The sequence below is a fragment of the Hordeum vulgare genome, chromosome 3H, assembly GCF_904849725.1.
Source record: "Hordeum vulgare subsp. vulgare chromosome 3H, MorexV3_pseudomolecules_assembly, whole genome shotgun sequence".
Taxonomy (NCBI): Eukaryota; Viridiplantae; Streptophyta; class Magnoliopsida; order Poales; family Poaceae; genus Hordeum; species Hordeum vulgare.
Window position 1 is genome coordinate 576,615,516 of NC_058520.1, and position 24,833 is coordinate 576,640,348.

At 43.7% G+C, this 24,833-nt stretch overlaps 1 protein-coding gene across 1 annotated transcript in view; it reads left to right on the top strand.

Annotated features, from left to right (window-relative positions):
* Positions 1–11,666: 11,666 nt before the first annotated feature.
* LOC123442076 (protein HASTY 1-like) overlaps positions 11,667–24,833 on the top strand; it is a 34,042-nt gene continuing 20,875 nt past the window's right edge. Inside the window, exons 1-24 of the mRNA XM_045118187.1 lie at positions 11,667–11,732; positions 11,942–12,199; positions 12,311–12,412; positions 12,958–13,002; positions 13,089–13,169; positions 13,254–13,299; positions 13,375–13,445; positions 13,551–13,714; positions 13,794–13,865; positions 13,959–14,193; positions 14,367–14,429; positions 16,776–17,036; positions 17,207–17,320; positions 17,421–17,556; positions 17,641–17,810; positions 18,399–18,497; positions 18,841–18,928; positions 19,845–20,122; positions 20,206–20,310; positions 22,044–22,147; positions 22,261–22,552; positions 22,834–23,033; positions 23,747–24,217; positions 24,296–24,611. Coding sequence (XP_044974122.1) covers positions 11,667–11,732; positions 11,942–12,199; positions 12,311–12,412; positions 12,958–13,002; positions 13,089–13,169; positions 13,254–13,299; positions 13,375–13,445; positions 13,551–13,714; positions 13,794–13,865; positions 13,959–14,193; positions 14,367–14,429; positions 16,776–17,036; positions 17,207–17,320; positions 17,421–17,556; positions 17,641–17,810; positions 18,399–18,497; positions 18,841–18,928; positions 19,845–20,122; positions 20,206–20,310; positions 22,044–22,147; positions 22,261–22,552; positions 22,834–23,033; positions 23,747–24,217; positions 24,296–24,611 — 3,837 coding nt within the window. The remainder of the gene's footprint in view (positions 11,733–11,941; positions 12,200–12,310; positions 12,413–12,957; positions 13,003–13,088; positions 13,170–13,253; positions 13,300–13,374; positions 13,446–13,550; positions 13,715–13,793; positions 13,866–13,958; positions 14,194–14,366; positions 14,430–16,775; positions 17,037–17,206; positions 17,321–17,420; positions 17,557–17,640; positions 17,811–18,398; positions 18,498–18,840; positions 18,929–19,844; positions 20,123–20,205; positions 20,311–22,043; positions 22,148–22,260; positions 22,553–22,833; positions 23,034–23,746; positions 24,218–24,295; positions 24,612–24,833) is intronic.

Sequence of the window (24,833 nt, forward strand, 5' to 3'; positions counted from 1 at the left end):
ATCTTCAACTTCAAGTATATATAGCATGGACGTGCCATGAAGCTCACATATGCTGGGCGGCCCAGAATTGCGTGGTAAGCGCTCTGGAAATCCACCACCTCAAATGTGAGCTTCTCCTTGCGAAAGTTCTTGTCGGAGCCAAAAACGACGTCCAACGCGATCTGGCCGAGTGACTTGGCCTTCCGTCCAGGGACGACTCCGTGGAACTGCATACTGCTCTTGCTGAGTCTGGACATCAGAATGCCCATTCCCTTGAGAGTGTCGGCGTACATGATGTTCAGCCCGCTACCGCCGTCCATGAGGACTTTGCGCGGTCGGACTCCTTCCACCACCGGGTCAACGACCAGAGCCTGCCTTCCTGGGGTGGGAATATGCGCTGGATGATCCGACTGGTCAAAGGTGATCGCAGTCTGAGACCATTTAAGGAACTTGGGGTTGGTCGGAACGGCCATGTTGACCTCCGTGTTCACCAGCTTCAGTCGACTCTTGCTTTCGATGTCAGCAAAAATCATGAGGGTTGCATGGACTTGGGGGAACGGATCCTCCTTATCCTCCTCATCTTGTTCAGGATCCTTCTCACTCGGTTGCCCCTTGCTGAACCCCTGGATCAGGAGACGGCACTGTCGAGTGGTATGCTTCGCGTATATGGGGTTGCCTTCTTCGTCCATCTTCATGTGAACCGAACAAGGCTGGTCCAGGATGGGATTGTTGAACGGCTTCTTCTTGGGGGTAAACTGCGCCTTCCCTTTGCCCTTGAACTTGGCACTGGTCACAGCTGCAGCTTCCGCTTGCGGTGCGGGCGGAACCTTCTGTTTCTGCTTCCGAGTGTTACCTCCGTCGACATCGCCGACTGTCTTGTGCTTGCCGCTCCGGATGCGGTCCTCTTCTTCGCCATTTGCATAGCGAGCCACTATCTCCATCATCTTGCTCATGGAGATGTCGCCTGTTAGACCGAACTTTAGGTACAACTCTCTGTACCGCACGCCTGCCTTGAAGGCGCAGACTGCTTGATGCTCGGTGACGTTCTCCACCGTGTGGTAGAGAGTTGTCCAACGCTGGATGAAGTCGCGCAGGGGCTCATTCGGCTTCTGGACGCAGTGCTGGAGCTCCACAAGGCCTGCAGGGCGTTTGCACGTCCCTTCGAAAGTCCTGATGAACACTCGGGCCAGATCTGCCCAACTGTAAATGCTTGAGGGGGCCAACTGGTTCAGCCACGCTCGCGCCGAGCCGTCGAGCATCTGAGGGAGGTGCTTCATAGCGACATGGTCGTCCCCTCCTCCGATCTGGACTGCCACTCGGTAGTCGTCTATCCATGTTTCAGGCTTGGATTCCCCCGTAAATTTACCGATTCCCGCTGCCAATCGGAAGTTGGGCGGGATGTCAGCCGAGCGGATGGCTCGACTAAAACACTCGGGGCCGGACACGATGATCCTGCTTCCGCTTGGACGGTCCATATCGTGACCATCACGGTGGGCTCGACCCGTGTCGACCCTTCGCTGGGCGATTCACCCTCTTGCGTCGTGTCTTGGGTCGTAAGTGTCGCCGACTGAACGCCGATCATCATGATGCCGGGACCCATAGGGCCCACCCCGCGGAGGGGTGCGTGAGCGGCGGCGATCCTCGCGGATCATGGAGCGGCTGCCTCCCCTGTGGTGCTAATGGGAACCAGGGCTGTGAACCGACCGATGCGTGTTTGCATGGACGGAACTATTGTAGATCCGGTTGTGCGACTGGGAGACTGCCGAATTCTGCTGCTGCGCCGTGTGCAACAGAGCTCGGATCTGCTCGATTCCCCTTCCTGCCTCTGAATCAGTCGGCTGGAGGGAATCGACAATCTTGGCCGCCGCAGCCAAGTTGAAAAGAGGTGTGCGGAACAACTCCACGTTGCTCCGCCGAGTGTGCCGACTAGCAGAACGGCGAGGTGGACGGCGTGCACCGGATGCTTCACCGATCTCGCGCTCGCTCCGGCCAGCTTGACGGGGATCTTCATGGGAATTGGCCATGTGTACTTCTGCTGCAGGCCCGCAACCTGCGTACTCGGAAGGGAACTCAGTCGGAACCGAGTCCGAGCACTGGGAACGCGGGGCCACCACAACAGACTCCAGAACTGCCACTTGAGAGGACGCAATCTGACGCGCTCGGGCATGCTGCACCCAACGTTGGAGACGCGGACTGCGGGACCGCTTGTTGCGGCGCATGACGGAGGAGCAAGCCGACAACGGAGCCGATTGTTGGAGAAGAAGAACGCCGCGAGCGCCGGCACAGAAGTGCGTGGCCCCGCGACGGGGAAGCGCCTCGACGTCGAGAGGCGCCTCCCGAAGCCACGTCGAATCGTCGACGGTGAAGGAGAGAGCGCCGAAGAAGATCTGGTGACCCATGCTCGAATCTCCACCAGACGACATGACGAAAGGAAGTAGTTGCAAACTCGCCGGAAGTCGCTTAGACGCCTGCCCCACGGTGGGCGCCAACTGTCGTGGGTATAAGCCTGACAGTAGATGTGTAGGGTACGAATGAGATGGGCAGAGTCCTAGCTACGGCGAGGTTGTATGAGTTCGGGCCCCTCTGCGGTGGAGGTAACAGCCCTACGTCTCAGTGCTCTCGGAGCTTGTTGTCGAGTGGAATATGGAATACAATGATTTGCTAACCCCTTTACCAGTGGGGGAGGGTGGCTTATATAGAGTGCGCTGCCTTCCACAACGGTTCTGATTCAGGGGCGGAGTAACGGGGGTTCAATGCGTACGTTACACGTAACGTATGCCCTAAATGCTAATAAATGCACCCGGAAACGTATGGCAGTTTCTCTCCACAGAGGTTACGATATACCGAGTGTATCCAGTCGGTTAGCCTGGTATCCTCCGAATGCTAGTCTCCGACTGGATGATTCAGGACCTGTTACCGACTGGATGATGGGGACTCCTTAATTCAGTCGGGGCAGACCTAGGGTCCTGTCCTTTGTGTGGGGTAGTCCTTGGGTAGGACCTGTAGGGCAGGCCTATGACCCTACCCTAGGACTATGACCCTATCATCCTCCTTTTTTTTCTCTTTGATTTTCTTCCTATGGCGCATAGGGCCTTCTTGGGCTGTCCCACCAGCCCACTAAGGGCTGGTGCGCCACCCCCAAGGCCTATGGGCTTCCCCGGGGTGGGTTGCCCCCCCGGTGAACACCCGGAACCCATTCGTCATTCCCGACACATTCCCGGCAACTCCGAAAACCTTCCGGTAATCAAATGAGGTCATCCTATATATCAATCTTCGTTTTTGGACCATTCCGGAAACCCTCGTGACGTCTGTGATGTCATCCGGGACTCCGAACAACATTCGGTAACCAACCATATAACTCAAATACGCATAAAACAACGTCGAACCTTAAGTGTGCAGACCCTGCGGGTTCGAGGACTATGTAGACATGACCCAGAGACTCCTCGGTCAATATCCAACAGCGGGATCTGGATGCCCATATTGGATCCTACATATTCTACGAAGATCTTATCGTTTGAACCTCAGTGCCAAGGATTCATATAATCCCGTATGTCATTCCCTTTGTCCTTGGGTATGTTACTTGCCCGAGATTCGATCGTCAGTATCCACATACCTATTTCAATCTCGTTTACCGGCAAGTCTCTTTACTCATTCCGTAATACAAGATCCCGCAACTTACACTAAGTCACATTGCTTGCAAGGCTTGTGTGTGATGTTGTATTACCGAGTGGGCCCCGAGATACCTCTCCGTCACACGGAGTGACAAATCCCAGTCTCGATCCATACTAACTCAATGAACACCTTTGGAGATACCTGTAGAGCATCTTTATAGTCACCCAGTTACGTTGCGACGTTTGATACACACAAAGTATTCCTCCGGTGTCAGTGAGTTATATGATCTCATGGTCATAGGAACAAATACTTGACACGCAGAAAACAGTAGCAACAAAATGACACGATCAACATGCTAGGTCTATTAGTTTGGGTCTAGCCATCACGTGATTCTCCTAATGACGTGATCCAGTTATCAAGCAACAACACCTTGTTTATAATCAGAAGACACTGACTATCTTTGATCAACTGGCTAACCAACTAGAGGCTTGCTAGGGACAGTGTTTTGTCTATGTATCCACACATGTATATAAGTCTTCATTCAATACATTATAGCATGGATAATAAACGATTATCTTGATATAGGAATTATAATAATAACTATATTTATTATTGCCTCTAGGGCATAATTCCAACAAAAGTTTCATCGAAATCTATTCCTTGAACCTGGATGTAGCCTTGGGCTACAAGTCGTGCCTTGTTCCTCACCACTTGACCGTCCTCATCTTGCTTGTTTCGGAAAATCCACTTGGTGCCGATGATGTTGTGCTTGCGAGGATCTGGTCGTTTGACGAGCTCCCATACGTCATTCAGCTTGAATTGAAGAAGTACGTCTTGCATAGCTTGGATCCACTCCGGTTCCAGAAAAGCCTCAGCAACTTTTGAGGGTTCTGTGATGGATACAAAGGAAAAATGCCCACAAAAGTTAACTAAGTGTGAAGCTTTTGAGCGAGTGAGAGGACCTGACGCGTTGATGTCGTTGAGGATTTTGTCAAGTTCTACTTCTTTTGCAATCCTCGGATGAGCTGGTTGAGGATTTTGTCTGGGCTGAGGAAGTGGTTCTGCTGCAATTTCCTCAAGAAAATTCTTCTTGATTTTCATCAGTGATGGGGATCGTTTCTTCACCAATTTCCTCAGTGGGGACAATGTCTTCAGTAGGCTTGAGCTTTATTGCTTCCTCAGGAGACAGCTTATCTGGATCAGAAGGCAATTGCTCTCTTTGCGAGCCATTAGTTTCATCGAACCGCACATCTACAGTCTCAACAATTTTGTTGTGATAGTTGTTGAAGACTCTGTAAGTGTGCGAGTCCTTTCCATAATCGAGCATAAAACCTTCATGTGCCTTAGGTGCAAATTTTGAGCTATGGTGAGGATCTCTAATCCAGCATTTTGCACCGAAGACTTTGAAATAACTTACATTGGGTTTCTTGTGAGTGAGGAGTTCATATGAGGTTTTCTTGAGGAATTTGTGAAGATATACCCTCTTGATGATATGGCATGCAGTGTTGATTGCTTCAGGCCAAAAGCGACGAGGAGTCTGATATTCTTCAAGCATAGTTCTTGCCATTTCAACCAGAGTCCTGTTCTTCCTTTCAACGACACCATTCTGCTGAGGAGTATAAGGAGCAGATAATTCGTGAGTAATGCCAAGTTCATCAAGATAATCATCAAGACCGGTGTTTTTGAACTCGGTTCCGTTATCACTCCTGATATGTTTGATCTTGCTGCCAAAGTTCGTCGAGGCCCTTGAAGAAAATCGTTTGAAGATTTCCTGCACTTCAAATTTATACACTATGATATGCACCCATGTATATCTAGAATAATCATCAACTATGACGAAGCCATATAAAGATGCTGCATTGGTTAGTGTGTCATAGTGAGTAGGTCCAAATAAATCCATATGAAGCAATTCGAATGGACATGTAGTGGTCATGATAGTCTTCGAGGGATGCTTGGATCTGGTCATTTTCCCAGATTCACAAGCACCGCAGAGATGATCCTTGAGGAATTTGACTGATTCAATGCCGATGACATGCTTCTTCTTCGCGAGCGTGTGCAAATTCCTCATGCCTGCATGACCTAGTCTTCGGTGCCACAACCATCCTTCTGAGTTTTTTGCTAATAAGCAGGTGGCTGGTTGAGGATGTGTAGAGAAATCAACAATGTACAAATCCCCTCTTCTTACACCTTCGAAGACTTTGGATCTGTCAGATTCCATGATGACTACACATCTATATCTACCAAAGATGACAATCATATCAAGATCACAAAGCATCGAGACTGACATGAGGTTAAAACCAAGGGATTCAACAAGCATCACTTTGTCCATATGCCTATCCTTGGAAATAGCCACTTTGCCAAGTCCCAATACCTTGCTTTTACCTTTGTCAGCATATGTGATTTGCTTCAGAGGTGATGGAGTTAGTGGCATATTCATCAGTAAGCTTTTATTACCAGTCATGTGATGTGTGCAGCCACTATCAAGAACCCACTCAGTATTCTTGGGTTTGTCATCCTGCAGATGAATTAGTACAGCTTACCATCTCATATGCTTCAGATTTGAAGAATATGATACTAATTTCATCAGATCAGTAATTTCATCATAACAGAAATGTAAGGACGTGTGAAATATTTCTATTTCATCAATCATTAGCTTGCGTCCTATCAAGCATTTCCTCAGGTCTCCAGCAAATTCTTCAGATGATGATTTTCATCTGGAGACCTGACCTGCAGAAGTGATTAGTTCGATTTCTTCACCACACACATCTGAAGGGGTGGCAAAGCATTCATCATCCTGCGAGCACCATATGAGAAAGGTGGCATTGAAGCCAATGCACTTCTCTTAACAGTAGGGGGATTAAAGTACTCATATGAATATGCAGAGAACTGGTTTGAGGATTTATGAACATAATGATTTGAGGAGTAACGCTCATATTCATATTCCTTGTAGTTTTCCTGCATGTTAGAAGCAATAGCACGGGTACGAGCATAATTTTGACCACTTGAGGATTTTGATCCTCTTGAAGACTTTGGTCCTCCTGAGGAATTTGATCTGGGGTTCAGATTCTTCAATGGTGGTGTCATGAGGACATTCACCTGAAGATTTTCAAGACAACTTTTGGGAACCCAGATTTTCCTCAGAGGAGGGCCATTCCTGCAGTTAGTTCCAACATATCGAGCAAATACTTCACCAGATTGATTTTTGAACAGTTTATAGTTGGAGTCAAATGACTCATCTGAGGAATAGGATAATTCACATGAAAAGCAAGTTAGATTAGATGGATCAAAAGGAGGCCCAATAGCAGCAACCCATGAGGTTTTGGGATACTGCTCAGGTTTCCAATAAGATCCATCAGCATTTAATTTCCTCTCAAAGGCAATTCCTTCTTTCCTCGGGTTCCTGTTCAAGATCTGCTTTTTGAGCACATCACAAAGGGTTTGATGTCCTTTGAGGCTTTTGTATATGCCTGTCACGTATAATTCCTTCAACCCTGCATTTTCATCGGTAACATTTGTGTTTTCCTCAAGTGAGGAAATAGACACAGCAGGTGCAGTTGAAGAATTTGTAGCAATGGTAGCATTTGATGATTCTGGTGAGGAATTAGCAGTTTCACGTTCAATGCATTTAAGACATGGATGAATGAATTCAACTTGATCAGCGCTGATCTGTTGAGCTAGTAATGAATCATTTTCCATACGAAGATCATCATGAGACATCCTCAGCTTCTCAAGATCAAGCTTCCTTTGAAGAAATTCATAGGAAAGCTTCTCATGATCAGTGAGGAGTGTATCATAACGATCCTGAAGATTATCAAATCCAGACTGAAGACTTTTCACATCTTCGGTGAGGATTTAGGTAAGGTTCATTTCATCATTCAACAGTTCATCACTTTTATCTAGCAGTTTCTGAAGCTTTTCCAGAGCAGTTTGTTGTTTAGTGGCAATGATAGCAAGTTTACTGTAACTGGGTTTCTTATAATCATTAGGTTCACAGTCACTTGAATCAGAGGAGGAGGCATTATTTGGTACCTTTGAACCTTTTGCCATGAAGCAATAGGTTGGAACGAAGTCACCAGCATAGTCATCAGTATGGATGGTGCAATCATTTTCTTCAAGATTGAAGACTGACTTGCTGACGAAAGTGGTTGCCAGTGCAAGACTAGCCTGTCCGGATTCTGAGTCTTCATCAGAACCCTCTTCTTCATCACATTCCTCTGATTCTGCCTCGGACTCCATTTCCTTGCCAATAAGTGTCCGAGCCTTTCTGAAACTAGTCTTCTTGTGTGATGAGGGCTTTGAAGATGAGGATTTTGAAGATCTCTTCTTCTTCTTCGAGTCATCTGAACTGTCATCCTTGTATTTCTTCTTCTTTGATTCCTTTCCCCAACGGGGACAATCAGCAATGTAATGACCTGATTTCTTGCACTTGTGGCGGGTTCGTTTCTTGTAGTCCTCAGATGAAGATTCTGATTTTCTCATGTCTCTTCTTGAAGATTTACCGAACTGGCCACGTCGTGTAAATCTCTGGAATTTCCTCACGAGCATCGCAAGCTCCTGTCCAAATTCTTCAGGGTCACCAAAGCTGTCATCTGTGTCTTCTTCTTCAGATGAGGAAATTGCTCTAGCCTTCAGTGCACGTGGTCTGGAATAGCTTGGTCCATATAGATCTTTCTTTTCTTCTAGCTGGAATTCATGAATATTTAGCCTTTCAAGTATATCAGCTGGATCAAGCATCTTGTAGTTTGGTCTTTCTTGAATCATCAGAACTAAAGTATCAAATGAAGAATCCAAAGATCTCAGCAGTTTCTTCACAACTTCATGATCAGTGATGTCTCGAGCTCCCAGTGCTTGCAGTTCATTTGATATGTCAATGAGGCGATCAAAGGTGTCTTGGCAGCTTTCATTGTCATGTCTCTTGAAGCGATTGAAGAGATTGCGAAGAACATCAACACGAGAGTCACGCTGGGTTGATACTCCTTCATTTACCTTGCATAGTCTCTCCCAGATCAGTGTTGCAGAGCCCAAAGCACTTACTCTTCCAAACTGGCCTGGGCTCAGATGGCCACAGATGATGTTCTTAGCTTGAGAATCGAGTTGCTTGAATTTCTTCACATCAGCAACAGAGACACTGGCAGAGATGATGGGGACGCCATGTTCCACAATATACCAGAGATCATTATCAATAGCTTGTAGATGCATTTGCATTTTGTTCTTCCATAAGGGAAAGTTCTTTCCTTCGTAGGTAGGACATGCTGCAGTCACCTTAAACATGCCTGCAATCGACATAACTAAAACTCCAGGTGGTTAAACCAAAATCACACAGAACAAGGGAGTACCTTGCTCTGATACCAATTGAAAGTGCATTATATCGACTAGGGGGGGGGGTGAATAGGAGATTTTTAGAATTTCATCACTGAGGAAATTCCTTTTGAGGAAATTCCTCACTGATGACTAACTTACAGCGGAAAACAGTAAAGGATCAGAAGTGCAAAGTTTCACAACAGCAGTTTTTCAGAGTGAAGAATGAGAAAACAGATTGCACTGTGAGCAGGCACGCAGAATACAGATGAGGATTAACTGACATGAAGAATTTGGGTTGAGGAAATTCAGAGAAAGTCTTCAGCAAATTCTTCAAACAGTCGCAGTGAAAGTCATCAACACATAATACGAGGAAAGTAAGGAGTTGAGGAATTAGAACCCGTTTCTCAGTGAAGACAGTCGTTGATGACCCAGTTCCAACTGCTGTGACAGTCGTACATCTGGTTTGGAGCGGCTTGGTATTGAAACCAGAAGACACACAGTCCCGGGACACACAGTCCCTACCGTATTCTCCTTGAGTTAAGGACACATAGTCCTCGCCCAACACTCGTAGTAAGTCTTCATGGCAGACTTCCAAACCCTCACAAACTTGGTCACCCGGCGATCCACAATTGACTGCTGGAAAAGCTCTAGACCATGACGCCTAACCGTCTGGAGGATGCACAGTCCTCAAAGGAAAAAAGGCTTCAGTCCCACACAGGAACAACTTCTTCAGCGATGCTCAATCACTAGGTTTGGTTTGTGGTTTCGGTGTATGGTGTATTTCCTCACTGATGAATTACTCTCGAAGGCTCTGAGGAATTGGGTTGCTCTTATGACAAGTGTCAGTTTCTAACGGAGCAGCCAACCAGCTAGTGGTTGTGGGGGGTGGCTATTTATAGCCTGGGAGCATCCCGACATGATTTGACACTAATGCCCTTAAATAATATGACCGTTGGAGTGGATAAGACCAATGACTTGGCGTGGCTATCGAAACGGTCGGAACCCTCAACTGTGAGAGTCCTCATGTCACTCGTATTCCTCACTTGAGGCTTTTGGTAGGATTAGGCTTGGGTTGAGCATCATGAGGAAATTCATTCCAAAGTGTAACTTCGACCCCCTTTAACAGTACGATGTTCCTATTACTCAAATGCGAAGAAAATAAAACAGAAAATGTAAATCTTCATGCTTCAAATTCTTCAGAGTGATTTTCTTCAGGATACACCGGATTCCTCAATATCAGTATCTTCATGAGGAATATCAATTTCATCGCAGATTCCTCGCGATTCATTTCTTCAGCTTCAGACCAATTTCTTCAACTGAAGACATATATTTTTAGGGGTCGATATTCTTCAAATATCTCAAACTCCTCAATGACTTATAGATCCTGTGTACACTCATAAGCACATTAGATACTTAACCTATAAGTCTTCAAACCACCAAAATCACTAAGGGGCACTAGATGCACTTACATTGCCAGATGAAGCATTTGACCTGTGAAGACACCAACTTTTTTTGGTTCGGTGGTGATCTTGGGGCTCCAACAGCTGGAGATGCAGCATCTCTAGCAGACCCCGTATAACTACGACCCGCAAAACACGTTTACAATTTGCGTAAAACCGGCTTTGCGGGGTGGCGCGGGCGGGGACAGAGTCAGACCCCGCAAAACGGACCCGTAAAAAAGGATATTCACAAAAGATGCTTTTTTACGGGTCGGCTACGCGGGGTCTGCTTGGATGCCACCGTGCCGACCCGCAAACAGAAACCCCCGGATAAGCGAATTTGACAGCGATTCCGACAAATGAGTTCAAATTCAAACAATAAAACATAGTTTGCGCACAAATAAAAGCATAATTTCGCAGGACAAACGTAAAAGGACTTCATGGAAAAGCGACGACCACGTCCGTCATCATCTTGGTCGCTCTTCACTCCACATCACATCCATCGAGGTCATCGCCGCCGCCGGATCCATCGCCGAACTTGTTCCAACTCCGGCACTGAAATCACCGGCGACATTGGTTCCTAATCCCGATGAGAAAACATCATCGGCACTGTAACACGCACTGGCCGACGCAGACATCCTCCTCTTCAAGATGTCTCTCCTTGCCATATCATGCCATTCTTTGCTGATGTCGTCCATGTCATTGTGGTTCAATGTCATGATCCTATTCTCTTCGGCAAGAAGCTTGTACATGGATTTGTTCTCAGCGGCAAGTGCTTTTCTCTCCTCGATGTCCGCCTTGCGCAACTCCTCGTTCTTGAGCAATTGCCACTTCTCTTGTTTCTCTTGTGACTTCTTCTCGGCCAACTCTTTCTTTGTTTCTAATGATCTCGCTAGCAAAAACTCATTTGATTGCAACATGGTATCTATCTTGTCCCGCAAGCTCGATGCTTCGTGTCCCCTCTTGATCTTTTCCTTTGTCTTCTTGTCACCATCGAGCTTGTTTAAGTTTTTTGGGCCATCATCATTTTCATCTTCATCCATGTTTGTAAGTGAACCTTTTTTCGGTGGTGATTCTTTGTCAATCGACTTCCACTTGTTGCAGTCCTTGAACATATCCCAACAATGCTCTATTTTAATTTTTTTTGCCTTCGTAAGTTTCCATGTCTTTGTATCGTTGTTGAGCGATTTTGTCCTATACAATTAAAACAAAGTCAAATGATGCAATCACTTCATATGATGCAAATGATGTGCACAACTTGGGGACGGCTAAGAGGCTTCCATGGCGGCGTAGAATGACGGGGGAAGATGGATTGGAGCGTGCGGTGGCGGGGCAATGGTGTCCGAGGAGGAGGGGTGCGAGAACGACTGCGCGGAAATTTCACTCGTGCCAAATCTCGCTGTGAATAGGGGGCAAGCTCGGGTCGGCCTCCCACCCCGTGAATCTCCTTGTTGAGGACGAACTTTTGTCACGTTTCGTAAAAACTTTTACTGGTCGAACGTGTTTGAGGGTCTGTTCATCCAGAGTTTTTTTTACGTTAACCCATATTTTAGGGTTATTTTATGGGTCGGGCTTCATACGGTTAATTAGCCGCTGGAGTTGCTTTTAAGTGGATCAGCCAACAACCCCGAGACCCGAGTCCACCGCAAGCGACGCAGACCCCTTCTCCTAGAAGCTTCACCGTGCTGGAAACCCTACCCCCCCACCCACCACCACCACCACCACGCGAACTCCTCCATCAGAGAATTGTAGAAGCATCTCCGGGAGACAGCGCGGCCTCTAGGAAGACGGCGGCGGAGGAGGAATTATCCGGTGACGACGTCGATTTCGACCCTACCGTGTCCGCCGCCTCTGCAATGCGCCAGCTTGTTAGTCCCCAACCCCCCTCCCCCCGAAATTCTCCGGATCGCACTTTGAGATTTCGTGTTTTTTCTACCGATTGATTTGAGGATGTTGTGTAATTATCTGGTCTATTATAGGGGGAAGAATTGTACGAGGATTTGTTGGCGAAGGCATCGCTTGAGCTGCTTGGGAAGGGTCTTCCGCCTCAAGTCCGGCACCATGGCTTCAAAATGATGCGGGTTATTCCTCGTTTTCAATTAGCTCGAGTTCGAGGCTGCTTTTGCGTTTTCTTATGCTTTCTCAGTTAGATCGCACTGAATAGTCTCGCAATTCGTATTCCCTATTGTCTCAGACCGGGAAGACATCTATTATCACTCAGCTTTAATCTTTTCTTAATCGAGACAACATCCACCAAGACTAGGTATTACTAAATATATGTTCCCATTTGTAACAACTCCAGTACCTTTTAGACAACTTCTTACAAAAATGAACGTAGGTAGTATGTTTGATTTTTTTCCTCTCACGCAGGGAGTTCTACCCAGAGACAGTTAGTAGACGAGGATACAATCTGTAATAATGCTACTTATTCACTGCGTATGCAACTCTTGTACACGGTCTAGCTTACTTTGGTCACTACTTCATCATGATGCTAGTATGGCTATTGTGGAATTTGCCTGTAAAATACGTAGCATTCATGGGATTGATTGTTATATAGTTGTATTGCATAAGTTGCTACTCTGATTGTGCGACTCAGCTATAACTCGTGGCATTTTGATATCGGCAGCACCTATCTAGATCAAGGAGTACTGCAGCTGCTTTAGTGGCAAAGGTTCTTTCTTTTTTTGTCCATTTTCGTTATTTGTTTTGTTTGTTTCTGTGCCTGTTTTGTGTTCAAATCTCAATGTTATTTCGCAGGTAATTTGGAGTGGTGGAATTTCTCTATTGAATGATTTGCTTTCTCCCGTCGCTTATCTATCTAAACCAGGTCCTGATGATGTGAGTTCATCAATGTGTAAACTTCCAGTTCCTTTCCTTCCCAGCATTGAAGTTATTGTTAATAAATGTTGCTCAAACTGTTAGGCTGAGTTGGCCGCCTTCACGTTAAAGTGGATTTCAGATTTCAGAGGTAATGATGTTTTCCTTGGTTAGTTTCTTTGCAACCATTTCAATTAAGGTAAACAAATGTTATTTTCCTGGTTAGGTGGCCTATGTGAAGCAGATTTACCTGATCTAGATGAGTTTCTCACAAATGTCATGCTTCTCCTTTCGTCAGTAAGTTATTTTTTCTTACCATGCATTCAACCTTGATAGTTGATCTGGTAAGATATGGCTTCTTAATGTGAATTCTTCTTTGGATATCCCATATTCCCATTGTAGTTGCTCGAGAAACATTTTGAATCAATTATTGCTGAACGCCGTGACGAGCTCATGGTATCAACTGAAAAGGATGTCTTGACGGTAACATCTTGCTTGATTGCTGCAAATGCGTATGCGGAATGGGTTCCAGTGGTTCACCTTGTCAAACATGGTTTAGTTAAAAGGTTTGCTTTCAGATATTTGAGTTTGTTTGTTTGTGTTATCTTTATTTTGATGATGACCACATGATCTTTAATTTTGCAGATGTGAGTCCTTACTTCATCTCAGTAAATTCCAGACATATGCTTTGAAGTTTTTCAAAATTTTGTGCCAAAGGTGTGTATAATATTGGTTTCTCCTTTCTCCTAAGCCAACAACTCCCCCCCCCCCTTCCTTCTGTATTGCTTATGGCTATGAATGTTTTCACAGAAGAAGGCCTATTACTGTCGCAAAGGATTATGACGATGCAATGGGCCATGTCTTTGAGATCTTGATGAGCATTTCACAAGATTCTTTGACCAAAGTTAGAGCATGCTCTGATTTTAATAGTGAGAGGGCGCTCGACGTTGCTAAGGGTATTTGCGACTGTTTGGTTACTCTGGTTTCATCCAACATGCAATGTATTATTGCAGATTCCATTAAGACCTCCCATTTCCTTCGACGGGTCAGTGCTCATCAGATAGTATTCTTTGCTTCTCATGGTATCAGTGCTCACCAAATAGTATACTTTGCTTATTTTGGTATCTTGTTAAATACCTTAATGCATATTGGTTGGTAATTTTCCCCCTTTCTGAGTTCTAAGTGGCCCTGATGCCTACCTTACGTTTGTGCTTGTAGATGCTGGAATATTACCAACATTACAAGATTGCACTTCATTTTCAGTGCTTACCGTTTTGGCTGGTATACTCTCACACAGCTTTACTGAACTATTCTTTCTGTATGGCAATATTTCTCTACGGCACGTGCCATGCACGTCTTGTGAAATGTCATATCTTGGGAGGGACATATGTCAATTTCATCAACTTATTTTCTTCAAGTAAGACCCATACACACACAGACATGGCACGATAATAAATTTATTAATCTCACAATCTTTCTAGAGAAAGGTATATAAACATGGGTGTGTGTAATGTAAGTATTGTCATATAAACTATGATGAGTGCATTCGTGCAACTCATTAATTAATTAATGATCAACTGTAAAAACTTACAAAAAAATTGTAACGACACATTATTTTTTCGAGAAAACGCAAGAGAGCTTTCATTTCACTGCATTGAAAAGGGAGAGTTTGGGTTCAATCCTCCCAGGAGGCAGTTACATAGTTTCAAAACGATTTAGTGGACATCCCAGGTTTGGGGGATGATGTCTCTAAGCCCTAATGCACCGGCGCCGGCCCAGAGGGCAGCCTCATCCTTGATCTTCATGAGCAGGCCGGTCACATATGGGCGTCCTTGGTTGAAAACGCAATTGTTGTGGTGCTTCCATATCATCCAGTGGACGAGCAGGGTCTGGAGGCAGGGCCCTTGCGCATGGGCTTGGGAGCGAGTTGTCTTGCCGATTGCCACCAGTTATTGAGCGAGTCCTCATGGTCGGGCGGGGTGCAGGGGATCCTGAGCCAGCGCAGCACTTCGTGCCAAATCTTCCGGGCGAAGGGGCATGCGAGGAGTAGGTGGTGCATGGTCTCGGGGGACCTGGTCGCGGAGGGGGCAGTGCGCGGGGTGCTGCAGGCCTCGGCGGGCAAGCCGATCCGCAGACCAGCACCGGTCTAGGTGGGCGAGCCAGTGGGAGAATCTGACGCGAGGCGGCGCCCATCTCTTCCAGGTAAGCTTCCATGTGTCGCAGGTGATAGAGCCGTTGGAAGTGGCGATATAGGCAGATTTGGCGGACTAGGCGCCGCTTGCGCTCCATTTCCAGGTTAGGCAGCCTGGCTCGGCAGAGAGGGTTGTGCGGTCGTACCAAAGAAAAGGGATACCCCCTCCAATCTTTTTCTTGATAAAATTTATAAGTTCTAGACCGAGCAATGTAGAGAGTATTAAGTCTGTTATTTATAGTTATAAATCAGATGATTATGTGAACAACGATTTGAACGATTCTTATACACGAAAATTGTTGGTGTAAACAAAGGGAAAACCATGTACAACATTTGTAAAATGGAACTATAAGTGAAGGTGAAGATATTTAGTTACAACATATATCACATTCATACTGTACAACATTTGTAAAATGGAACTATAAGTGAAGGTGAAGATATTTAGTTACAACATATATCACATTCATACTTATATTATACTTGCGTTTCTCTAGTTTGGTAAAATAAAATTTACGCCTTTCCAGAGGCTGTACCGCTGCATGCCATATCTCTCTATCTCCTATTTGCTACTTGCAAGTACTACTAACGTGAGCATGCCAGAATTTTCTAATCTCTCTCGCTCCCTCTCTCTGTTTTCTTGCTAGTAGTTGCTAGCACTACTCACATGAGCATGCCAAAACTTTCTAGGCAGAGATGGGAGAATCACGCATGCATACAAGCCTGTTCAGAGGGGCATGCTGCAGCACATTGCCGGGGCCTCCGCATATTCCTACACTGGACCGTTTGATTAGTCTATCCAACGTTGTAGTTGTAGCCACATTGTCCTTTAGCTGAAGACGTTAATTGTGAGCCATCAGATAAGAAAGACCCGACAGTCCATATGACTTGATATCCATACACTATGTAGTACATAATTACGGAAAGTGTCGTCTGGCAATGTTTGTCCAATGAGAAAATCATTAGTGCAGCTATCACACTAGTTGCGGATTGTGCCCCTGCTTTAGTGTTGTTAAAGATGTTGTAGTGGTAGTTTGCAAGTTAGGCCTCTTTTGGTTCATAGGGTAGGAAAATCATAGGAAATGAGATGGCGTGTATCTCAAATCCTATGAATAGGAACAGAAAAGGAGATGCCTTTTGATCCACATCATAGGATTTTTTTCATTGAGTCTAGGCTAATGTTTATTTTCCTATGTAATGTGGAGGATAGGAAGATTCCTCAACAGGAATAGGATTTCATTCCTACAAACCAAAGGACTCTAAAGGAATTTTTCCTATAGAAATCCTACAAAATTCCTCCAAACCAAAGGAGGCCTTAGTCCAACACCACTAAAATTTCTTGTGCACCCTTGGTCTATGGCATATGGTAGGCTTGGATAAGTAATTCGAAATAGGGAGTAGATGCAACATTATCCTTATGAAATTTATCCCTCATGCAGATGGTGCTAAGCGAGGGACCTAAAGATTTTTTTGTAGCCTCTGACCCTGCGGATGTTGCTTCTGCATCTGGGACCAATTCAGCAGAAAATGCCAATATTGGAACATTTTTATTGTTTAGTGATGATATATGCAGTGTGATTCTGGACGTTTCGTTTAAAAGAATGCTCAAGACACCTGCAACCATATTACCATACTCGTTAGAGTTATGGAGCGATGAGCTTCATGGAAAGAATGGCTTCATACAGTACCGCTCCAGACTGGTGTGTTTCTTGTTACATCTCATAGCTCTCGTCCAGTTAGTAGTCTGTTGTCTACCACTGCATGTTTACTATCTGTTGAAGCTTTCTCAACAGTTTTATCATAAGAGTTGCTTATGGTGGTTCTTATGTTTGCTGTCTGCTGAATGTAACAATTTGATTCCTCCACTCAGTTGGATCTCATAAAATATATTGCTTATCGAAGACCAATCCTTGCCGCCAGCAGAGCTGCACAGAGAATTAATAGTGTCACTGGAGATGCAAGCACTGTATCACCCCCCCCCAAGGTTGGACCCTTAATTATTCAGACAGAGCTTAATATTTGTTGTGTTGTCTTACAAATTTATTTGTGCTGGTGAAATCATGCTGACTGCATGAGTATTTTAGGATTTGGCTGCAATTGAAAGTGCACAGTTAGTGCTTAACACGGTTGTCAATGCAATATTTGATGATTCGGTTGAGAATGGAGAGATCGTTCTGGACACACAATTTTCATTGCACAGGATACACCACATATTTGGAGGTCTGCAGATTATTCACTTCCTTTGTTTTTGTGGTATACGTAGTTCTGTTTTATCATTAACTCACCCTTGTTATTGTAAATCAGGTCTACTTGCTCAGCTTCTATCATTGAAGTGGACGGAACCAAGACTGGCTGTTATCCTTGGACACTACTTGAATGCGTTTTGCCCTTACCTGAGGTGTCATCCACCTGTAGTTCCCTCAGTTGTGAATAAACTTTTTGAACTATTGCCGTCAATCACTGCCAGCTCTCATGTAAGCTTAACACTTCCTTTCAGTCAAAAGGGAAACACAATTGTAACCTGTTTAGACTGGTTAAATGAACTTTGTTGGCAGTTTAGATCTCATTGCATATGCTCTCTAGTTTTCCTCACCTTGACTATTGGGATTCGGCTTATGGTGCATTTATATCTGGTTTCATTGTCATGCTTGATATTAGCTTTTATTTTACCTTTTTTTTTCCGGGAATACCCAGCAGGAGTGCTGCCTATTCATTAAGTAGAACTGTAGTCTACTATTAATCTAATACTCCACGCTCATGAACTTGAAATCACTCTCCCTGATTTTAGTTTGCAGTTCTTTTTTGAAGTAGGGTATTTGCTTCTGGATATTTAGTCTACCTGTTTGAGTTGTTACCTTGAAAATTTCACAATAATTGAATTTTTAACCAAGGTTGGAAGTGTTCTAAGTGGTCAAAGATTTGTGCAACCAACATGCAAGGAGATGGGCATAAATAACTATTCCATGTCTTTAAGTAGGCTTGAAATCCTGTTTTATAGTGTCCGAGTTCTCTATAAGTTTGGCTAACTTGCTTTCTCGTTGCTTATTAACATTGTTGTCTAGGATCTTTTAACAGCCCAGAGTGCCCGTTCGCAAATATGCTCATGTATCATTCGCGTATGCAAAGCTGTTGATAGCACTGCTCTTCCTTCAGATATGAAGGTTAGTTTTCAATTCACTTCCCATGACCTTGTATTCAGATATGAAGCAGACTCGTTTCTGTTATATTTTAGCCACATGTATGGGGTTCCTTGCCAGTTTGATTAGTAAAGTTCTTTATTACTGTTATGCTGCATATTGTTTACAAGGGATATCACATACCATATTATCACTGTTTTGCTTTATGAGATATATGCATATTCAACTCTGTTGGGGATCTTTTAGCTTGATTATTTTATTAGATACTTTTGGCAATTATTGACAATAAAACCAGGTAGAAATGTGTAAGAAGTCAATTTTGTGAAGTGTCTTTAATTCTCAAGTTAATGAATCGATTGACATGCAGGATTTCTTCTCTCCTAAGATCACCGAAGAAGATGTGCTAGCCTTTGGCATGCTAGACAGAGCAAATTATTCCATCGAACAGAACAAAGGTAAGATGCACCTTTTGCTCTTACGCCACTAACATGGAATTATTTGAGAACTCTTGCTGGAGAGGAAAGAAATATATAGTAACTCAACATTTTTGAGGATTCAATGGTTAATTCCATCTGAAAAATAGTAGTTAAGAAATGGCAACCATCAAACTTGCAGATGCAGAATATGGACTATATATCCTGGTACTAGTTTTATGTGCAGACCATCTTTTAATAATTAAATTTTAACCTAGCACCTAAAAGTTATAGATACTTTTCTGCTTACCATGTACTCCGTCCTCAAATTGTAAGATGTTCTAGCTTTGTCCTGAGTTGTAAACTTGTTTTAGTCTGACCTTTTTTTTTAGGATTCAGCAGTAAATTCTATCTGAAAACATAATAGTTGAGAATTGGCAACCATCAAACTTTTAGACGCAAAATATTGCTATATCCTGGTACCAGTTTATGTGCTTCATAGATTCTTTCCTGCCTACAATGTACTCTGTCCTTACCAAAATATAAGATGTTCTAGCTTTGTTTGGAGGGAGTAGTTATGGAGAGAGTATGCGGGAATTGCTGCAGGAATTTATGTACGAAAATAATACCCCTCGACATTCTGGCCATATGAACAATATCAGAAATAGCAGTAAATGGAGGGTGGTTGCATGTTATAATAGCTCGTGACCTGCTTCAGTTGAATTTTTTGTTGCCGAAAAAGAAAATAATGGTGTGGAAGTCTTGCATGTGCTGGAAAATAGAATGTGGAGGGCTTGCATGTGCTCGAAAATGGGATCACCTGCTTAGATATATAGGATGTTGCGTTCTTTTTGTTACTATTTAGAACTCATCAGCACTGGTATACATATTGAATATCTATGCTGTTACAGTATATGAATGTGTCTGCTCATTTCTTATATATTTTCCCCTTCTGTAGGGGGAGATTGGAGTCAAGACGGACACACTATTGACCTCTCTGCATCCTCCAATACAATGTCATCTCGTCAAATACATGTTCAGACTGCAAGGCTGGGACCTTGCGCTCTGAAAGATGAAAATACAGGCTTATCAGTTGCTCATCCTTATCTAGAATATCCACTCATTATACAACCATCTCCTGATTCTTGTTTTAAACCTTCATGTCGCAAAGCCAATCCGTTCACTAGCTTATCTGTGAAGCAAGTGGTCAGTGGCACTGATGAACCAGGATTGGAGGTGGGGCTTCTTTAAAAGAACTCGTATACTATTCCTATCCATCAACAATATATGTTTATATCTTGTTGCCTATCTTCCATCAGGCCCTGGCTGTTAACAATTTTGATGATCAAGAGTACGTTCCTGTTCAGGGTAATGCTAATAGTGATTTGGAAAGACCCATCGAGTCTTTTGGGCCAAAATGTCTGGTAAGTGTAGTGTTATTCTCTCCATTTTCTTGAAGTTTTTTTCCCACATATTTGGACTTGTGGTTACAGAATTACCTCTTCTAAAGTTCAAGTGATTCTTAAAACATTTGTTTTTGGAGTTATGATAGTACACTTGTCCTGTAGGTGTTTTTATTATGAGACTATGATTGTGACTTGACCTACCTTGTACTCCCGCCGTTCCGTAATTCTTGTCGAGGTTTTAGTTCAAATGGAGCGGAGAGAGTAAAATGTAATGCACCATCATCACAGTATTGGAATTTGGACTTATTGTAGTCTGGTTTGTAAGAGTTACTGGAGCTAGTTAGGCTGTGTCTGTGCACTGTAACAGTTTCTGTTTTGTTGTGCGGGAATTGTGGTTGGTTTGAAGACTAAATAACTGAATTAGTTTTGTGTGAACCATGTTATTTATCAGTTTACAGATGGGCACATTGCACTTTGGTTTCCACCTTATCCAGGCTCACCATATGCACTCTTCTTTTATTTTTCCCATTGACTTGGCTCCAGCCGACCTCGCCACGCCATAGGCCAGAAGCGAAATCCATCTTGCCAACTAAACATGCACTCTAACATTAAACATGTACCCAGGCTAAATCATGCTCAACCGGTATATGATGGGTTGACAATGGCCATTGAGAGAACCAGCAATGGAGAGGTGGAAGAAGCCTTGACAAAAATAAACATCTAATTTCAATGCTAGCATAGGTAAGAGAAATAGGGAAGCTGACAGAAGGGATGGAGCTAGCCCTAGTGGAGATCCTCGAGCAGTCAATACATTGCAGTGTTTTGGGGAGTGGGGAAGTTTTATTTTTCTTTGAATATCCTGAATCTTATGGGTTTCAACACTAGCTTACCCCAACTTGTTTGGGACTGAGGGTATGTTTGGTTTGAGCCCCAGTTAGCCCCACCACAGTTTTGGCATGACCAAAGCAAGGGCATGACCAAAATTTTGGCAAGCCATTGGTGTTTGGATTGTGACCACTACAGCCTCCAAAATTTCGGCATGTTCTTTGGATTGTGACCATTATAGCCACCAAAATTGGAGATACTAGATTTGGAAGTATATAAATACATTTATTATCTAACATTAAGAAAGTTTCAAATTGAATCTAAGAGTGGGCGTGAAGAAAGAAGTCGTCAGTTATACAAAAGAGTTATGCTGCAGTTGGAAGTCGCTAATTATGTGCACCACCACGTTGCATGAAGGCTTTATTTGATGCATGCAGTAATCACGCAAAGGCCCACATATTCTTATATTCAGTAAAAAGCGCTGCTGATTGTTTTCAAGCCAAAAAATCGCCAAATCCTACTGCATGCATGCAGGGCCCACCAATTTAACAACCGAAGTCGCCACGCTAATCTTTTGGCGAAGCATTTCGGCACCCTTGTCTCACCCATACATTGCGCGAATAACATGGAGGGGAGCCAGGCAAGGTGGGCGAGCCAGTTTTCTGGCGTCGATCCAAACAGCAACCAAAATACGTGGGCTAGCCAACTTTTTGGTAGGGTGTGCTTTGGCATGAATCCAAACAGGTCCTGAAAGGCTTTGTTGTTGTTGTTGTTGTTGTTGCTGTTGTTGTATCCCGAATCTTATGGGTGCATCGTAGCTTATGTTTTGCTTTGAGGTTTGGAGACTGAAAGTAGCCATTGTAGCTTTTGCTATGCTGCTCTAGGTATTTACATCCCTGATTGTTCTAATATCATTGATGGTGCAGGGTAAGTTTAAAGTAACGCAAGGCTATCAAGGAAAGGCCAAGCTACTTCTTTGGGAGCATAATCTCCTGTCTGAAGCATTCATCAGTGTGACGGCCTGCCCTGGGTACATTGGCAATAACATCATTTTAGACTTCCATGTTGTCGCATTAAGTGCACTAAGTTATAAAGTTCACTACAGTTGATTGCAAAACAAATTTTATGCCTTTTGTCTGTCAGGATTGAATGTAAGAAGCAGTTGCTTATGTCTCTATTGAAGTCTTTGAACAAAATTTGGACCCAGCCAGAGTGGGATGAAGAATACATGAGTTATACATATCGTCTATGTGGTCTTCTTTGCAATGATCAATTTATGGAGACAGTACTTTTGTTGGTGAAGTCATTTGAGGAGATCAAAGGAAGCAAAATTAAACATTCTACAGGAACACAGGAAAAATGCTCTCCAACATCAACTGCTAATTACCGGCAGTCCTCTACCTTTCTACAACTAATGCTTACCCTGCTCTTACGGGTAAATAACTACCACAAACATATTTTTTAAAGATTGTGGTACTAGAACTCATATACAAATTTTAGGGTTTTTCAGATAGCAAATAAGAAAAATCACTTCTGTTTTTAAACTAGTATTGCAAAGATGCATGTGCATGGGCCCCATCTGCCAGGGGCACAACTGCTGGTTTTTTTTGGGGTTCTCCCTCTGTTCAAATGCTTATGAAAACTACCATAGTTTACATTGTTGTTTTTCATGTTTTATTGTGATTATGTAGTTACAATGTTTCACATTTGCTTCAGATCCTTCATTTTATACACATGGCTTGGACGGATCAGTCTGCGTATGATCTGCCAGAAATTCTTAGAAGAGCTAAACTCATGAGTACCATGGAGATATCCACTTTTCTAGCGGAGACTAATACTTTACCTGACAATGATGGAGTTGATGCTATTAGGGTGGATGCTATCGCAACACGCTTACGTAAAATTCGAGAGACTGGGTAAGTCTGCTGCTTCACACCTGTTTGTCAAACCAATTCTATTGTTTCTAGAGGTATGTCCTAAAAGAATTGTACTCCGGGTGCATTAATGATATACACCCTTTCCATATTGTGAAGTCGTGCATTTATGTTGAAACACCAACAAAAAACAAAGCCTTTCAGTCCCAAACAAGTTGGGGTAGGCTAGAGTTGAAACCCATAAGATATCGAAACCAAGTCATGGTTTTGGCACGTGGATAGCTAACTTCCACGCACCCCTGTCCATGGCTAAATCTTTGATGATATTTCAGTCCTTCATATCTCTTTACGGACTCCTCCCAGGTTAAGTTTGGTCTATCCCGACCTCTCTTGACATTATCAGCACACCTTAACCGTGCGCTATGCACTGGCGCTTCTAGAGGCCTGCACTGTATATTCCCCAACCATCTCAGACAATGTTGGACAAGCTTCTCTTCAATTGATACCACCCCCCTCTATCATGTATATCATCATTCCGGACACGATCCTTTCTTATGTGGCCACATATCCATCCCAGCATGCGCATCTCTGCTACACCTAGCTGTTGGACATGTCGCCTATTAGTTGGCCAACGTATGCATTTATGTTCAGATCACTATTTAATACCCTGCAATGGAGGTTCTAATGACACTGAACTGCTTCCCTCCAATCTTCCAATTGTCTGTGTGTTTGAAAGATTTTGTATAATGTTGTAGGTACAATGTCATAGGCTTGTGCGCGAATGTTGGAAGATCATTTTTTGAGTTGGACAGTTCTCTTTTCATCCATGCTCTTGTAGCGGATATAAGTTCCATGGAATTTGATCATTTGGGGAAACTCATACAGCTCACCTTCGTTCCATTAGTCAGATGTTGCCCTCGAGAATGTTGGGACAAATGGGTGCTGCTGTTGTTGGAATTTTTATTTTTCTACTGCGAAAGGAATTTTCGTTATGCGTGGCTCACTCTTATAAACGAGGGCCGAGCTAAAGTACCAGATTTCTTTGGCGATCTAGATGGACCAGAAGAAAAACTAAAGAAATTAGAAGTGGAGCTGCTGCTTAAATTCACTCGTTCTGTATCTTTATTGCTCAGGGTTTTAGCATCAAAAGAACTTAATAGCGGCCTTCCAGATTTGAATTGTCCAAAGTCTGACTTGAAATCCATATCTTCCAGCTCTCTTATGGGGTATGAACGTCATTCAGTTATGTTTTTTTGTGTGTGATCACTGCACATTTACTTACTACTTAGCAATGCTTCTTGTAGGTATCTTTTACTTAACAATTGCTTTGGGAGCTTTAGTATGTACTTGTTTGGGTGCTTGGTGGATTATCAAGCAGCTACACAAGCACTACCCTTTTTTCATGCATTGATCCGCCTTGCCGTTGCTACTGATGATGGGAGGCTGAAACAGTTTATTCTTAATGAAATGCTTCCAACTATTGTCCGTTTTAGTGATAAGAGTCCTCAAAGTGGAATCTCACGGTTAAGATCGGACTTAAGTTCAAGCAATGCAGTGAGTTCTATGGATGATGTTGTTTGCCTTGGTCAAGAAATATACGAAGTTTACTTACACAATCAGGCAAGTTATGAATGTATCTCCTCCTATTGTATACTTGTAATTTGTTGTGATCTCAAGGGTTCAAGCCATATGTGCACTCAAATCAATACGAAATGTGTTGTACATCAATTTTCTGTCCTGTTTTCGTAAATATCAGGTCCAAATTCTGTGTGCTAATTGGTAATTGCTTTCTGCCAAGATACCTCTTGAGTCTGTAAAATTTGATGGCTATAAGGTCTAATT